This window comes from Archocentrus centrarchus, chromosome 17 (genome assembly GCF_007364275.1).
Source record: "Archocentrus centrarchus isolate MPI-CPG fArcCen1 chromosome 17, fArcCen1, whole genome shotgun sequence".
NCBI lineage: Eukaryota > Metazoa > Chordata > Actinopteri > Cichliformes > Cichlidae > Archocentrus > Archocentrus centrarchus.
The window spans coordinates 30,964,358-30,982,600 of record NC_044362.1 but is presented as its reverse complement, the minus strand read 5'-3'; the positions used below and the strand labels follow the sequence as shown (position 1 = coordinate 30,982,600).

At 45.2% G+C, this 18,243-nt stretch overlaps 2 protein-coding genes across 7 annotated transcripts in view; both read right to left on the bottom strand.

The window, feature by feature from the left end:
* Positions 1–537: 537 nt before the first annotated feature.
* LOC115795348 (E3 ubiquitin/ISG15 ligase TRIM25-like) overlaps positions 538–18,243 on the bottom strand; it is a 31,035-nt gene continuing 13,329 nt past the window's right edge. The window contains exons 1-3 of one of the 4 annotated variants that reach the window (XR_004021255.1): positions 1,776–3,316; positions 1,225–1,302; positions 538–693 (exon numbers count right to left, since the gene is read on the bottom strand). Coding sequence is in view for 3 of the 4 variants with exons in the window: in XM_030751196.1 (XP_030607056.1) it covers positions 1,639–3,259 (1,621 nt within the window). In the remaining variant the exon portion in view is untranslated. Of the gene's footprint in view, positions 694–1,106; positions 1,303–1,404; positions 3,317–18,243 lie in introns of those variants that run through there. The other 3 variants (XM_030751198.1, XM_030751197.1, XM_030751196.1) reach the window with 3 other exon arrangements.
* LOC115795347 (E3 ubiquitin/ISG15 ligase TRIM25-like) lies at positions 8,943–12,896 on the bottom strand. Of its 3 annotated transcripts, none has more exons than XM_030751194.1 (2): positions 10,126–12,887; positions 8,943–9,070 (listed from the first exon to the last, which is right to left on the bottom strand). In XM_030751194.1, exons 1-2 carry the CDS (start codon positions 11,063–11,065, stop codon positions 9,045–9,047), a joined length of 966 nt encoding a protein of 321 aa, XP_030607054.1. In that variant the 5' UTR covers positions 11,066–12,887; the 3' UTR covers positions 8,943–9,044. The 3 variants fall into 3 exon arrangements, with proteins under 3 accessions (XP_030607054.1, XP_030607053.1, XP_030607052.1); XM_030751193.1 differs by having other exon boundaries at positions 8,970–9,070; positions 9,547–12,896; XM_030751192.1 differs by lacking the exon at positions 8,943–9,070 and having other exon boundaries at positions 9,098–11,712; positions 11,907–12,894.

The following is an 18,243-nucleotide window of genomic DNA, read 5'->3' as shown; positions in this document are numbered from 1 at the left end:
TGGCAAGTTGAACTTTATTTTGTTTGCAAACTCCGCAGTGAGGCTATACTGCTCAGGCTTAACGTTATCTCATGATATGATATTTCAATGTTTCTTCATGTGTTCCCCTGATTTCTGGTTTTACCCTGTTTCAGAAAGTGGATCATGTACAAAACTATCAGTTCTGCAGGTACAGACCCACTTGTTATGAGTTATTACCACATAATTACAGTATCACACTGCAGCAGGTCGTGCAGGTGTGAATGTGTTAAATGTGTTTTTAGCCACAGTGATAAACCACCCATGTTCAATTAAGCTTTCAGAATACATAAAAGGTCTAAATGTATTTTATATGATAATTTGTCCATTTAAAAATTGTTGGTGTGGTCAGGAATTTATAAACATAACTTCTCTCCACATAGATGCTTCATCTGGAACAATCAGCAGATTAGACACAAAAATAAATCATTATGTTTTAATGTGTGGTTTGATAATCAGATAATTTTAGTATCACAGTCACTAAATGAAAATGGAAATCTTCTAAATGATGCTGAGTGTCTTCAGACATTCCTGTTATCCTAAAAGGATTTGCTGATGTAATGGATGCTGTTCCCTCTGGTATCCTGACACTGTCACTCTACTGCCCCCTTCTGGTCAGAAGTAACCCGTTATGTTCAAATGAAGATTGATTTTTCTGGAGTTTGGAGCGATGTGCTGTTTGGTTTCCACAATGTCAAAAGTCACAAACAAAAAGAACTTTATGTTATAAATCTGATAATAATTTTAGGGAAATATCACACACATAAAGCTAAATTTAGTCATTGGAATCCCTCTTTTTTAACATTTCAAAGGAAACTGAACAGGACATCGAAAGCATTTCTGATTCACTTCATAAGAAAGATATTAAAACTCATCATTTCTGTTCCTTATTTGATAGATTTATTTGTAACCTCCTGGCTGATGTTATCCTTATCTGTTCAAATGTATATTAATAACTGTTTGTATGTTGGTGATTTTATTTTTCAAAATATTTATTTTAAAAAATCCTTCAAATCCAAAATAACCTGTTAAATTATTGACATTTTTTCCAGTTTGTGTAACAAAACTTCTTTATTGGGTGAGTGGATTTAAAAAAGTGAAAGAAAACTTGAGTCAATTCTCTCTAATGAAGCTGTTTGAATGAATTTTTTGAAAGGTCACAGACTGTCTGATTAATGTTGTTCTGCTCTAAACATGAACTCTGACCTTTGTGGTGTTTCAGGAGGAAAACTGCTTCAGTTATTCTCTCAGATTAGTTTCACATTTTCAGATCTGAGTGAGATCCTGGAATGAAGACAGAAGAAAAGACTTTGTTCAAACTTTGATTTATTAGAATAACCTTCAGTTTGTTCACACATTAAAAATTCAACACAATCAACGATCGAATTCCTCGTAATCATTAAAATCATGATTATAGATTCTTGTTTCTGGATTCTGAAAGAAAATCTGCCAAACAGATAAATGTAAATGTAATTATAGATTTCTGTACAAATGTACAAAGTGATGAGAACAAAATCTGTGTGATAAAGGAAGGTCTGCTGATTTCTCTGTTAAGGCCCATGAAGAGGAAGAAAAACTGAGATACAGATTTAAACCCACAACCATATGAAAGACTTCAGTCTATTTCAGCTTAATCAACTCAGCAGAGGCTTCATTGTACCAAAGCCAAAGTCCAGCATAGAGCGGCTGAGTGAATGTGGTCTGGACTCTGTGGAGCAGAGTCATGGTTTCAGAGACGCTGTAGAAGGACAGAATACCTGCTCTGTGATCCAGGTACACTCCTACTCTGGAGGACCGAGGACCTGAGACAGGAGTTTGGATGTTGTTGTGCGAAAATGAAAATTTCTTGTTCTCACAATATAATGCCCAAGATTTGTCATTATGTCCAAAACAACATTCATCCCCCCACCCTGCTCTGCTGATATTCTTGTATGCGACTGCTACATAAACTCTCCCTCTCCACTCCACCTCCCAGTAACAACGTCCAGTCAGACTCTCTCTGCTCAGGACCTGAGACAATGCAGTGAATCTGTCTGGATGATCAGAATAAGACTGATGTTGATTCATTAATGTTACTTTTCTGTTCCCCTCTGATAATAACAGCAGTGTGTGTGCTGTGTTTGGATCCAGTGTGATTTCCTGTGAATATTTTAAGAATCCAGCTCTGGTCTTTGGCTCTGGCTCCACTTCAGTGACTGTCAGTGAGATGTTTGTCCGTTCCTCTCTCAGGATGTCCTGTAGTTTCTCTCTGAGCTCTGACACAGCTGCTGTCACATCCTCAAAGTAGCTCAGAGGACGGATATTGATGCTGGATGAGTGTGTAGACTCACTGAGTGCTGACAGTGAGGGGTAGTTGTGTAGAAACTGGATGTGATCCTCTGTGTGTGAGAGCTGCTTCAGCTCAGCATCTTTCCTCTTCAGCTCAGTGATCTCCTGCTCCAGCTTCTCCTGAAGCTCTTTGACTCGACTCACTTCAGTTTCCTGCTGGGATCTGATCTGCTGCTTCACATCAGAGCTTCTTTTCTGGATCACACGGATCAGCTCAGTGAAGATCTTCTCACTGTGCTCCACTGTTTTATGAGCAGACTGATTGATGGCCTCCACCTCCTGTTGAAGCAGCTTCACATCTTTCTCTCTGTCCTGGATTCTCTGCTGGATGTTTAGTCGACTCACCTCGAGCTCTCTCTGCCTCTCAGTCCTTTCTGCTGCAGCTGAGACTGTGTCGTGGCCTTTATGTTCATCCACAGAGCAGAGATAACAGATACTCTGCTGATCAGTACGGCAGAACATCTTCATCACCTCATCATGACGAGAGCAGATGTTCTCCTGGAGCTTCTTGGAGGGCTCCACCAGCTTGTGTTTCTTGAATGTAGGAGAATCATAATGAGGCTGAAGGTGTTCCTCACAGTAAGATGCCAGACAGACCAAACAGGACTTCACTGCCTTCATTTTTCTCCCAGTGCAGACATCACAGGCCACATCTTCAGGTCCAGCATAGCAGTGATCAGCAGGAGCAGCTTGGAGTCCAGTCTTCTTCAGCTGCTCCACTAAATCTGCTAACATGGTGTTTTTCACCAGGACAGGCCTCGGTGTGAAGGTCTGTCTGCACTGAGGGCAGCTGTAGATCTTCTTCTCCTCCTCTTCATCCCAGCAGCCTTTAATACAGTTCATGCAGTAGCTGTGTCCACAGGGAATAGTCACCGGATCCTTCAGTAGATCCAAACAGATCGAACAGCAGAATCTTGTTTGGTCCATTCCTTGTGACGCCATTTCTCCCTCTCTCTGTGACTGTCTGATAGTTTCACTTTCTCTGAACAGAAACAGCCTCTGTGCTCTGAAGGGAAACAGATCTCTGCTCCTGTTCGCCTCCTACAGGAAATGAGGCTCACCAACAACTGCATTTACACCATGTTGTTTAGACCCATCCTTATACAGACAGATCTGTGAAGGGAGGTACTAAAGAAATCTCCTGACAGAGTCACAAAGGGCTCTTTATGAGACGTAGGGTGTGTTCTGTTTACAGCAGGCAGTAACACGTCTGATCAGGTTAAACTTGCTGTGATATCTGACACACAACACCCAGGGAGTTTAAGTTATTGATCTGTTTCAGAACGATCAGCAAAGTTAATGAAGTTCTAATGAATGAAAACACATTTTGGGAGGTGTGACCCTGTTGGATTGACCCTGTGACCCTGTGACAGATGGAGAGATGAGCCCCAGCTTGTCACTAACCAGGTCACACGACCATGACAACAAGGGAGATGCACACAATGTTGCATCGTGCAAGAAAAGAAAGCAAAGCACAAATAAAAAAACTTCAAGAGTGCCTCAGAGAGGAGAGCCACACAGCAAATGAGCTCTTGGGCTTTTATAGCCACTGGTCCCAAGAGCTGCCACTGCTGCTGATTGGGAACAGGCCACGCCTCCTTCAGTAGCAGCAGGAAAAGGAGCCACACAGACAGGAAGAAAGGAAGGCGGGGCAGAGAGGGTCATCACAATATTTAGGAATGTTGTCATTGTAATTCCTTCCATACTCTGGGAATGAACCAATCACAATCTGTACATTGTTGTCCTCAAAGGAGCTGATGGAGGGACGGGCCCGACTTCAAGGACGACTTATTGATTGTGGATCGGGAGGAGAGACAGTCTGAAAGGTTTGAAGGGAGTTAAAGTAGAGACTTGTTTGATATTCAGCATCTGGGAATCCACAAACTCCCTTTAAGTTAGGAAATGAGCTCCTTATGGAGACAAGAACAGAACAAGCAAAATAAATGATCCATAAACTGTTGCAGGCGGCAGTTTTCTGCAGCATATTTGTTTCTACAGTGACTAACCAGCAGTCAGACACTCAGACTCAGTGTTTCCATCTGTGTTTATTTCCATCCTTACAGTCACAAACTGGGAAAGCTGGAAAAAGCAGAATGAAGACTTTAGAGGAAAAAAGTGATTGTGAACACAGTGACAGAGGACTGATGACTGCATGCACACAAACGCGCACACACAGTGCGTGTTACAGTGCAGCAGTAACTTAAGGTGAGTGTGTATTGCTTTGGAGTCACAAACACAGCTGATGACAGTCACAACTATCAACTCTTTCAAACACGGCCCTTCAATTTGAAACAATACAGGAAACACTGATCTTCAAAATACAGATAAGGCAGCCGATGATGAGACACACATGATGCATTTCAACTTTATGTCCAACTGTAAAATCTTCTGTGTGAGAAAAATTGTTGCGCTCTCTGACAAACCATCAGAGGTGCAGCATGTGCATCATTTGGTGTTTGGAGCAGCAAACAGAAGCAAAGGGTTAAAGGAAGAGACGTTTGAGGAAGAAGGAAAATGGAAAACAAGACATCACTGAGCAACAAGCTGACAGAAGCACAGCCAACAGTTTCCTCTCAGTACTGAGGCTGATCATTAACACGGAGCAGCAGCTGACAAAGTCACGGGCAGCGCTGCAAAGGATGCAATCAATACTTTGCTTCATATTTCAGATACTGCAGTATTCTGTTTTCTGCTCCTTCACAAGTAAATATGAGAGTTTGTGCTGCACTATATTAAGCTCACAGCTGCAGCTATGAAACACTTTCCATATGAAGTCATATTAAAAAAGATGAAAAGCTTCCAGCCTGTTTGATTTGTTGTGACAAAAATCATCTGTGACACATTTCAGATGGAAATGATTTGTTAGCAGATCAAACTCAGAAATTTAGCTTCATTTGAAGAAATCGACGCTGAAACATTTAAAGTTCCCAAATGATTGACAGAGATTATAGAAATGTGCAAAAGATGAAGAGAAATGTTGGCATCAGGACTGTTTTTCTTCTCTGCCATTAAACATCTCACACACAGCCCCTCACATTCATCTGGGAGCCTCTGCAAACCACTGGATATCTAACTGTACATGAAGCAGATCAAATCAGCTGCACCCAGACCAGCTGGAACAGCAAAATGCTGCTTACACTGTGATGCATCAGTTTCAGGACTCTAATAATGTCACATATGACAGCAGATCAGATGGAGGCATTATTTTCCTGCAGTCAGCAAATCTACTTTGTACTTTACCCTGTTCTTTCAGGTAAAGGCTCTAAACAGCACTTCCACCACGATTCATGTGGAAGAACGGCTCCTGAACTCTGCAGCCACAAAAATGAACAAAGACTGAAAGGAGGTCCTGGATGGTGATGATGATGAAGAAGAGGAGGATGGGTGAAATAAAAAGTCACTGATGTCCTTGAACACAACTGAAAAGTGTCTCTAGATCCTTGCCATAACAAGACAGTCTTGCATCATCACAGTTGTTCTTGCTGAAATGAAAAAATGAGGACAAACATCTTCCAGGTTGTCTCATTTATGCTCCCAGCTCCCAGAACTCTGCAGTGGCTCCATTATATCCACTAAACCAAAGTCCAGCATAGAGCAGCTGAGTGAATGCAGTCTGGACTCTGTGGAGGAGAGTCATGGTTTCAGAGACGCTGTAGAAAGCCAGGACGCCTGCACTGTGATCCAGGTACACTCCGAGTCGGGAGGTCCACGGGCCCGAGACACCTGTTTTCACGCAGTTATGGATGAACTTGTAGCTGCTGCTGCTGTTACACTCCAGTGCCCAGGACTTGTGGTTGAATCCAAATGCGCACTCGTTCATGGAGCCCTCTCTGCTGATATCTTTGTATGCCAGCGCCACTGTGACTCTCTTCCTGCTCCACTCCACCTCCCAGTAATGACGCCCACTCAGACTCTCTTTACTCAGGACCTGCCGCCACCTGATGAATCTGTGCGGGTGATCAGGGTAAGACTGCTCCTCTCTCATTAATGTGGCTCTTCTGTTCCCCTCTGATAACGACAGCTGTGTGTTTACTGTGTTGGGATCCAGCGTGATTTGGCAGGAATGCTGCAGGAAATCAGCCCTGGTCTTTGGCTCTACTTGTGGGTTTACATCAACCGTCTCCACGTGCGCTGCTGAAACATCCACCCAGGTGTCTCTGAGGATGTGCTGCAGTTTCAGCCTGAGCTCTGACACAGCTGCTGTCACCTCCTCAAAGTAGCTCAGAGGACGCATTTTGGTTGTGGGTAACTCTGTAGGTTCATGTGTGAATGAGGGACAGTGATGCTCAAACTGGCTGTGATGCTGTGTGTGTGAGAGCTGCTCCAGCTCAGCGTCTTTCCTCTTCAGCTCACTGATCTCCTGCTCCAGCTTCTCCTGAAGCTCTCTGACTCGCCTCACTTCCTCTTCCTGCTGGGATCTGATCTGCTGCTTCACAGCAGAGCTTCTGTTCTGGATCAGCTGGACGGCTTCATCAAAAATCCTCCCGCTCTCCTTCACCGCTTTATCAGCAGTGCGATGGATTTTCTCCACCTCCAGTTTGAGCACCTTCACGTCTCTTTGTCTGTTCTCGATTCTCCGCTGGACGTTTTGTCTCCTCTTCCCCAGCTCTTCCCATCTGTCCCAGTTCATTCCCACATTATTTCCAGTCTTCTTCAGCTCTTCCACCAGCTCTGCTAACATGCTGTTCTCCTCCAGGTCAGGCCTCACTGCAAAGGTCTTCCTGCACTGTGGGCAGCTGTAGCTTCCACTCCTGCCCTCCTTATCCCAGTGGGTATTAATCCACCTCTATGGCGTTTATAGCAATGCTCACATTTATCTGATATAACATGTTAGTAGTTCACTGTAATGTAGTTGTAAGCAGTGTTTAAGAAGTTCCCTCTGAAACATCTGATATTGTTCCACGTTTGTGACATCCTGCTTCATGTCTCATCAACTTATCAGCATCTTATTGAAGCTATCAACAAATCTCCCTGTCATCTTTAAATATAGATCATCTATAAACAGAAAGAAACAACAAAACAAACAAAGTCTATTTTCAGCCTCCATGTTTGCAGGATACATGTAGAACAAACTGAGTGCTTTTGTCTGTTGTCATTTACATCCAGTAACAATATTTAGTGTTAATTCAGGATGTATGACGGTGGGAAACAGAGGAATTAAAACAACACTTTGTAGAATTGTAGAATTGTCTGATGTTATTTGGGGAGACAGTTGAATTTTTCTGATTGAAACACAAAACCCATTTTTATTTATGTTTGATGTATTTTATTGTCTTTATTACTGCTGCAAACAATTCCCTCATTCATAATGAAACAGACTGAAGACAGAGGAGGAACAAACGCGCATTAACAGTTGTCATAAACTGCACCACCAGCAGATGGCGACAGAATGCATGAAATTAAAAATGAGCCTTCTACAATACTGGTGTCTGAAAAAGCTGCTGTTGAACTTCAGATAATGTTTTTGTCTCCCATGGGAGAAAATAATCCTGGATCAGGCAACTGCTGCATCAAAAATCAGACATCAAAACAAATTAGGTTAAAAAAACTAAAGGTGCACACAGACCTTAAAGTAAAAAACAATTAATAAATCATTAAAATAATTCTAAAATCAAAAGAAATAGAGCTAAACCTGCATCCAGAGTGGATGCTGCCCTCTGACCTTCCAGAACTACATTAATGTATTCATGATGGGCTTTGGTGGGTGCTGCTTTGGGGCCTGTCGTGGCTGCAATAGTGGGTGCTGGCCCTGACTGGGTGGCTGGTCTCCTCTGTGGGGCTCGGGGTGTGGGGTACGTTGCTTTGGGGTCACCTGGCTCCTGGTGGGGTCTCTCCCTGGGCTGGAGTGGTCTGTGCTGTCTGTGCTCATTTCACATATTTACCCCAGCTGCATCTTTATATTACAGAGATCCTGTTCAGGTCAGTTTGACCCTGCAGTCTCAGTGGACGGTAAAGAGGTCAAAAGTGTCAAATACTATATGTTTCTTTGCAATTGTGAGGCACACACTGTACTGCCAGAAGTATTCGCTTGTATGCCTTCACACACACATGAACCTGAGTAACATCCCATTCTTAATCCACAGCCTTTAATGACACGTTGCCCACCTGCTGCAGCTATAACAGCTTCATCTCTTCAGGGAAGTCTTTCCACAAGCTTTAGGAGTGTTTATGGGAATTTTTGACCGTTCTTCCAGTAACACATTTGTGAGGTCAGAGTCTGATGAAGCTCTGGCTCACAGTCTCTGCTCTAATTCATCCCAAAGGTGTTCAATCAAATCAAATTAAAGTTTATTGTCACATGCATCATCATACAGGTACAACTAGCAGTGAAATGCTTTGATGACCACTCTGACACTATAGCACAAGATGAAGATATGAATACAATTATCAATCAAAAATTAATCAAAATGCGTGTTTTTTTTTTCAAAACATTTATTTTAAAAAATCCTTCAAACCCAAAATAACCTGTTAAATTATTGACATTTTTTCCAGTTTGTGTAACAAAACTTCTTTATTGGGTGAGTGGATTTAAAAAAGTGAAAGAAAACTTGAGTCAATTCTCTCTAATGAAGCTGTTTGAATGAATTTTTTGAAAGGTCACAGAGTGACTGATGAATGTTGTTCTGCTCTAAACATGAACTCTGACCTTTGTGGTGTTTCAGGAGGAAAACTGCTTCAGTTATTCTCTCAGATTAGTTTCACATTTTCAGATCTGAGTGAGATCCTGGAATGAAGACAGAAGAAAAGACTTTGTTCAAACTTTGATTTATTAGAATAACCTTCAGTTTGTTCACACATTAAAAATTCAACACAATCAATGATCGAATTCCTCGTAATCATTAAAATCATGATTATAGATTCTTGTTTCTGGATTCTGAAAGAAAATCTGCCAAACAGATAAATGTAAATGTAATTATAGATTTCTGTACAAATGTACAAAGTGATGAGAACAAAATCTGTGTGATAAAGGAAGGTCTGCTGATTTCTCTGTTAAGGCCCATGAAGAGGAAGAAAAACTGAGATACAGATTTAAACCCACAACAATATGAAAGACTTCAGTCTATTTCAGCTTAATCAACTCAGCAGAGTTTCCAAAATCATAATAAAGACAAAGTCCAGCATAGAGCGGCTGAGTGAATGTGGTCTGGACTCTGTGGAGCAGAGTCATGGTTTCAGAGACGCTGTAGAAGGACAGAATACCTGCTCTGTGATCCAGGTACACTCCTACTCTGGAGGACCGAGGACCTGAGACAGGAGTTCGGATCTTGTTGTACAAAAATGTAAAAAGGTTGTTGTGACACTTTAATGCCCAAGATTTGTCATTATGTCCAAAACAACATTCATTCCCTGCTCTGCTGATATTCTTGTATGCGACTGCTACATAAACTCCTCTCCACTCCACCTCCCAGTAACAACGTCCAGTCAGACTCTCTCTACTCAGGACCTGAAACCTGTTAGTGAATCTGTGTGGATGATCAGAATAAGACTGTTGTTGATTCATTTGTGTTACTTTTCTTCTCCCCTCTGATAATAACAGCCATGTGTGTGCTGTGTTTGGATCCAGTGTGATTTCCTGTGAATATTTTAAGAATCCAGCTCTGGTCTTTGGCTCTGGTGGTGACAGTAAAACATCCACTTCAGTGACTGTCAGTGAGATGTTTGTCCGTTCCTCTCTCAGGATGTCCTGTAGCTTCTCTCTGAGCTCTGACACAGCTGCTGTCACATCCTCAAAGTATCTCAGAGGACGGATATTGATGCTGGATGAGTGTGTAGACTCACTGAGTGCTGACAGTGAGGGGTAGTTGTGTAGAAACTGGATGTGATCCTCTGTGTGTGAGAGCTGCTTCAGCTCAGCGTCTTTCCTCTTCAGCTCAGTGATCTCCTGCTCCAGCTTCTCCTGAAGCTCTTTGACTCGACTCACTTCAGTTTCCAGCTGGGATCTGATCTGCTGCTTCACATCAGAGCTTCTTTTCTGGATCACATGGATCAGCTCAGTAAAGATCTTCTCACTGTGCTCCATTGTTTTATGAGCAGACTGATTGATGGCCTCCACCTCCTGTTGAAGCAGCTTCACATCTTTCTCTCTGTCCTGGATTCTCTGCTGGATGTTTAGTCGACTCACCTCGAGCTCTCTCTGCCTCTCAGTCCTTTCTGCTGCAGCTGAGACTGTGTGGTGGCCTTTATGTTCATCCACAGGGCAGAGATAACAGATACTCTGCTGATCAGTACGGCAGAACATCTTCATCACCTCATCATGACGAGAGCAGATGTTCTCCTGCAGCTTCGTGGAGGGCTCCACCAGCTTGTGTTTCTTTAATGGAGGTGAATCATAATGAGGCTGAAGGTGTTCCTCACAATAAGATGCCAGACAGACCAAACAGGACTTCACTGCCTTCATTTTTCTCCCAGTGCAGACATCACAGGCCACATCTTCAGGTCCAGCATAGCAGTGATCAGCAGGAGCAGCTTGGAGTCCAGTCTTCTTCAGCTCCTCCACTAAATCTGCTAACATGGTGTTTTTGACCAGGACAGGCCTCGGTGTGAAGGTCTGTCTGCACTGAGGGCAGCTGCAGATCTTCTCCTCTATATCCCAGTAGCCTTTAATACAGTTCATGCAGTAGCTGTGTCCACAGGGAATAGTCACCGGATCCTTCAGTAGATACAAACAGATCGAACAAGAGAAGGTTTCTCGGTCCAGCTGAACTCCTTTCTGTGTCATTTCTCCTCTCAGTGTCAGTGACTGTGTGAGTTTCACTTCCTGATAACTGAAACTAGTCTGAGCTCTGATCTAAACAGCATGAGTGTAGGCAGTGAATGGAGCCTCTCAGCTCTCACACAACTCTACATGTTGGTTACACCCATCTTCAAAGTGCAGATCTGAAGGGGAGGGAACAAGGAGACATGTGGACAGAAGGGAGGTGCTGAGTTAGAGAGCAGGAAGCAGAGGGAGGGTTATCAGGCTGGGACTCATTCCAGAAATGCATTTTTAACTCTTCTTCCAACAGATCTTATTTCACTTTAAAAACACTGTTCAAACCTTCTTTTTCAAAATACTTTATAAGTCTGAGAAGTTCATTAATTCTTTTAATCCACCAAGGAGGAGCTGCACAACAGCAGGTCTTTGTCCAGATAGGTGTGGCCCTCCACGGAGAAAGGAATCATTCTCCCAGCCATTAGGAACACGTGTCCTATCACAATAAATTGGTGTGTGAACTGTGCCAGCGTTCAAGTAGCAGTGTCAACATTCTTCTCGACTAACAGTTGGTTATGAACACTTTTCCCAGATATAAAGCTGCTCCTCCCAGTACCAAAGACCGAATATGAGGCGAGCAATGTCCAGATTTTCCACCTCCGATCACCACATACCTACAAAAACATAAAAATACATCTGTAGTGTTCCATATTTTTACTCCTAACCTAGATTTATCTCTATTTTACACCTAAATAGAGATAAAGCTACATTAGCAGTGAGTACAGTGACTGAGAGCAGTGAATACATAAATTACTAAGTTATTCATGGTTTGGGCAATATCTAACAGTTTAGCAAAATATACATTTACTGTAGTGGAAACCAAACTTCTCAGCTGATGCTTGGAAGAAAGCCAGAGCAGTTAATGCCAGGTTTATGGAGGATGCACCCAGGTACATGATCTGCAGCACAATACAATGACACCACTATGAAACACTAAGTATTTGGTGATTGTCACAAACATATTTATACCGGACACCTATGCTTACCTTACAGGAAAACTCATCAATGCCTCCAAATATAACAATATTATAGCTAAAAGAAACAGCCTGCGGATGCGACCAACAGAGCGGTACATGCGCAGATGTAACCCGTGTGGTGTTACGCCCATTAAAATCAGCGTTGTGTTCTGGCGTGAAGTGATGAAATACGAGTCAGAGCTGGATCTCGAGTTCATTTAATGATGACACACTGTAACACAGGAATACAAAAGCCCATGAGCCGTGTGTATTGTGCATTCTGCCAGACCTGGCTCTCCTGGTGAGAGAAAATGTGCGCCATTAAAACACAGTGGACATCTCCCCTGCTCGCGACCAAGCTAATTTAGCACGCTAGCATTAGCCTTGTACCCTCGGGCTGAAACTTGTTAAGAACTTCAAATAGCGAACTCAAACGTCTGCAAAACTTACACAGGACGAGCCAGACAGCAAATAGAACAAGAGACAACAGTGTGATCATATACAGATTACAATTAATGGCTTTAACAAACTTCTGTCGATCAGAGAGCAACGTGTCAGCAACCTACCTCCGGCCATGTTGGAAAGCTCTGTGACCGGAGCACACGCGCACGTGCCTACGTCATCACGCGGTGCACGCACACACACACAGACTCAAAACACACAGGCAGGAGGTTGTAACCCAAAGTAAACATACAACATAAAAGAGGGATTTTGGTGAATATTCATAAGATTTTTTACACACCGCTACATTCACCTCCCCTGAATTTCACCAAAATCACTGTACATGTGATTGTCACTAGTCTCCCCGACCCAGAAAGATCTCATCCTCTAGTTCAGTTCAAAACTATCTGTAAAACAGATTAAAAGAAGCTGGTAAGGTTGATCAGGCCTCCAACTCTTCTAGAACACAGGAGTGCGGCCTACACCCCATAAAACCTGGTCTTTCAACATATATCAAACAGTGCCTCAAATCATCACACACAAAAAAAAATACACCACCAAGTGACTACAAACCGGTTTATGACTAAGCCTTCTGTGGCAGTAACAGACCCCATGCAGTGGGTCTCTGGACCATGTTCTCAATGAGTCTATCGACTGGCTTGACCACCCTCCCTGCCCTAGTAACTACTCTGCCTCGGACTGTAACATTATCAGAGTCATGTCTTGGTAAGTCTGATGAGCATCTGATTTGTGGTTGACCAGAGGTCTGAGGCATGTCAAGGTCAAGGACAGGAACGGTCTGTGTCATAGTACTGTCTCTGTGACAGTTGGCCAGACCAGGGACAGTGCCAGGCTGTGTCACTTCGGACACAACAGGACAGTCGACTGGAGTGGGAACTGGACAAAGCTGAGTCTGGTCAGGAGAAGGGGCTGGGATGGGAACTGTGCGAGCCTCTAAGTCAGGCAAGTCAGCAGCACATGCATTGTCCATCACATTCACATCATCACAGGCGACACTATGACCATCCGTGGCCTGTGGAGCATGTTCCCCTGCTACTGAATTTGCGTCAGGGTTGAAATCAAATAGGACCCACAAAGAAGTCCTTGCTGTGGAGGGCTCACTTTCCAAACTAGAAAGTCCTTCCGATCCTCCGCGGACACTGAGGTCGCCAGCATCAGATGAACTGACCAGGGACTGAGTTTCCAGAGTTTCCCGAATAGGGAGGAAACTCACATCCAACAGGAGGTTTCTGTGTACGACTTTACACTGTCCTGAGGCATCACTGATCCTGTAGATATGAGTCTTGGGGTTCTTCTCCACAACAGTGTAAACCATAGGTTCCCACTTGTCTGCCAGTTTTTTCTTGCCTCGCTCACCCTTATTAGCAAGCAGAACACGATCCCCGACATTAAGGCAGACACCTTTGACTTTCTTGTACTGACGAGCCTGATGCTCCTGTTCATTGCTGGTGTGCTGCTGGGCAATCCTGGCAGCCTCAGACAGGTACAACAGTAAAAGTTCCGAGTACTTGTTGAAGTCTGACACGATGGGATCATGCAGGACAGATTTGAACACAATGTCCACTGGAAGCCTAGGAACACGGCCAAACATCAAATAGAATGGGGCATAACCAGTGGTCTCATGAACAGTAGCGTTATATGCGAAGGTTAGTGTCTGGATCTGTTGGGGCCATTCCTGTTTGGCTCTAAGAGGGAGTGCCCGCAGCATATTGCCAAGGGTGTGGTTAAACCGCTCTGTGCCACCGTTGCCCATAGGGTGATAGGCAGTGGTATGGGACTTAGCAATGCCGGAAAGCTGCAGAAGCTCGGACACTAACTCGCTCTCAAAGCTGGGTCCCTGGTCCGAATGAATGCGCTCAGGGAAGCCGTACACACAGAAAACAAAGTCCCACAACTTTTTAGCGACCTGCTTTGCAGTCTGATTCCTGCATGGAAAGGCAAAGGCCATCTTTGTGAAATGGTCAGTCGCCACAAGAACGTCAATGGAGCGCTTCTTCCGATCTTCCGCCGACCAGAAATCAATGCAAACGAGCTCCATGGGAGCTGAGGTCTTTATGCTTTCCAATGGGGCTCGTGCAGCAGGCTCTGGGGTCTTGGCGAGTACACATCTTCCACAACGTCGGACATACTCCTTGACATCCCTCTCCATGTTGGGCCAGAAGAAACGTCGCCTTGCAAGGTGGAGGGTCCTAACTTGACCTTGGTGCCCTGCCAAATCATGAACTCCCTCCAAAGCCATGGCCCGTAAACTCGCTGGTAAAACCAACTGAAGCCTTTTCCTCTTGCTCACTGGGTCTCTTGTTTCCCTGTAGAGGATGCCATCCTGTATTCTTAGTTTCTCCCAGTGCTTCAGCATGGTCAGTGCTCTCACATCCATACCATGTCTTTCGCGTCTTGAAGGACGCCTCCGGCGGATTATGAACGGCAGGACAGAAGAAACAGCTGGATCCTGAAGTTGGTGGTCCTCCAGTTCACGCAAGGTAAGTGATGGCAAAGTATCGTGACCAACTGGTTGAAGCTGTTGAACGAGATGGAGAAGGGAAGCAGCCCTAGTCTCAGCATTAGTCTCCCAGTCACAGTGATGGAGCAAGGCAGCTTTGACCTCAGATGAGCTGCAGGAACCTGCCGACACCAGAGCAGGTCCAAGTGACTGGGCCACCTGGAGATTCTGGATCCCAATCCTGAAAGTGTCCTGCACCTCCTGAGCTGCGGCACCGTCCGCATCTTGCACCAGCTGGTCATAGGGCTCCTGGAGCAAGCGCCTGCTAATATAAAAGGGGTGAAGGGATCACGACTGAGTGCGTCTGCCACAACGTTCTTCGAACCTGGGATGTACTTCAAGTCGAAGTTGTAGGACACCAGCTTTGCCACCCATCGTTGTTCATAAGCATCCAGCTTGGGTTTAGTCAATATATGAGTGAGTGGATTGTTGTCGTCCACACTGTGAAGTCATGTCCTTTCAGCCAGTGGCTGAACTTCTCAGAGACACTCCACTTCAGGGCCAGGAACTCGAGACGATGGGCTGGGTATCTCTGCTGTGACTTGCTGAGGGCTTTACTAGCAAAGGCAATGGGACGCGCCTTATCCCCACCGGCAGGCAACTGCGACAGCACTGCTCCTAACCCATCCAGAGAAGCATCCACAGACAGGATAAAAGGTCTTGAAAAGTCTGGATGGGCCAACACAGCACAGTTAAGGAGGTCATCCTTGAGTCTACAAAAGGCCTCCTCACACTCTGGGCTCCAATCCACCGCAGTCAACTTTCTGAACATGCCAGCACCTTGTCCAGGCCGACCAAGCCGTCCTTTCCTCCTCTGACCTGCTGTCAGTGCAAACAGGGGCTTGGCGAGGGCCGAACAACCAGGGATGAAACTCTGATAGAAAAAGACCATGCCCAAGAAAGATTTAATCTTCTTTACAGAAGGAGTGCAACCATCCTCTTCCATCAGAGCCTCCCTAGGCATGTTAGAAATCACATCTACCTTAGTCGGATCCACAGAGACACCACTCTGGTCGATGACATGACCGAGGAACCGGACTGAACTCTGAAGAAGATGACACTTCTTAGGGCTCAGTTTGAGATTATTTTCTCTCAGCCTTCGGAAGACCACTCGGAGCCGGCTTAAAGCTTCCTCTTCAGTGGGAGCAAAGACAAGGAGGTCATCCAGGTAACAAAGCAGACTGGTGAAGTTGAGATCACCAAAGATGTTCAACATCATCCGCATGAATGAAGCTGGACTATTGCAGAGTCCCTGCGGCATTCTGTTGTACTCGTACAAGCCTACTGGTGTTGTAAAGGCAGTGTACTTCTTATCCTCCTCGCACATTGGGATGTTGTAAAACCCAGAAGTCAGGTCCATTGTGCTGAAGAAAGCATTGCCTCCGAGTGCAGCAAGGCAGTCTGCCTGGTGAGGGAGCGGATGGGCATCCTTCAGGGTCCGCGCATTCAACCACCGGAAGTCAGTACAAATCCTAACTCCACCATCCTTTTTCCAGACCATGACAAGAGGAGAGGCATACTCGCTGATGGATTTGCGAATTATCCCTTTCTCCTCCATGTCTGTGAGAACTCGCCTCAGCTGCTGGTAGTGAGCAGGAGGTATCCTCCGATAAGGCATGCGGAATGGACGTTTGTCTGTCAGGTGGATGCGGTGCACGAACTCTTTGGCTTCGCCGCAGTCAAGTGAATGTCTGGAGAAAATGTCCTCATATTCCTCAACAAGCTCAACAAGCTCTCTTTTTGAATGCAAACTGGTATGGCATGATTCAATGTCAAGGTCACCCAAACCAATAGAACAGAGCCTGTCTTTCAAGTCAGTCTCGGTAGCAACTGGCCTGGTGGCCAGGTCCAATAACACAGTCCCCCTCTCACAAGAGCCCTGCTGGATGTCAAGGTCCTCCACAGCAAGACAAGCTGAAACAACCGCAACCTTAGAGTTCCGTCTCAAAGTGATTGGTTTTGAAGAGATATTGGTCATCTTTATCGGCACCCACCGATCTCCCCACATACATGTGACAACCCGACCAACAAGGATGTCTCTTGGACAAGACTTAGCGGTTGAGGGCTCAACAATGATTGTGCTGCCTGGGGACACCGGCACACTACTGGGCAGCCTTCCCCATACCAGATGCTCATGTTGGGGGAGCAGTGTCACAGCACGGGGCAGCTTCACAGTGCCGATCTCATCAGGCACCACATCACCCCTCCATCTTGTGGTGCATGACATAATATCCAAGAAATGCTCATAGTCAAGGAGCGAGTATCTGCAGCCCTCAGACACAAGCTTCCAATAGTCATCAGTGCCTTTCATGACACGCATCAGATGCTTGATAACATTAGAACCAATGATGAGTTCATCACGCTGGCCTATCACCACCAAAACAGGCACAATGCATTTGACACCATAGACAGTGAGTGTCAAGTCGTAAATGCATTTTGGGTGGGTCTGCTTTCCACCACAGCCAACCAACACAATCTGTTCTGCAGACTGAGGTCCACCCACAAGTATTCCAGCTTCCTTAAGTGAGCATTCAGCCTCCTCACTCATTGTACAAGCCATGGATCCTGAATCCACCATGCCCTTCAGACCAACTTTGTCATTCACCACAACCTGGGTGTAGAACAATTCGCTGAAAGTAGGCACCTCTGCTGACCTTTGCACCACAACACGGTAACCATCCGGCACTGCTGAACAGGTGTTAACATAAAGAAGCTCAAGATCTGAATCATCAGCATTGAGGGTTCTCAATCCGCCCCCCACACTGCCCCTCTCCAAGTGTGGGTGAACTAGTTTCCCGTAGACTGACTCTGCCTCGCATCTGCCCGGGCCTCTCGTCTTTGTCTGTGACTAGTGCAGTCCCTCTTCCAGTGACCAGGAGCGAAGCATGAAAGGCAAAGTTTCTCCCTTCTACAGTGCATGAGAGTTGAATGACCGGCGTCACCGCAGACCTGACAAGCCCGTCCACGGAAGGGCTCCGCGACAAACTGCCGCGGTGTCACCGATGCAGGGGCTGCAGCTTGCACATTCTGATGTGCCATCATGCGATCCAAAAGGCTGATTAGAGAGCGCATGCCAGTCACATCAAAGGCTGAGCCGGTGGTTGAAGTAGACTGGGAATGAAGCGGCGGCAGATCAGGATGATCAGTTCTATGTGACGCCGGCGACTGCTCGAGCTGAGGAATGGACACGGGCACCGGGCAGGAGAATGCCGGTGCCCCCGAAAGAT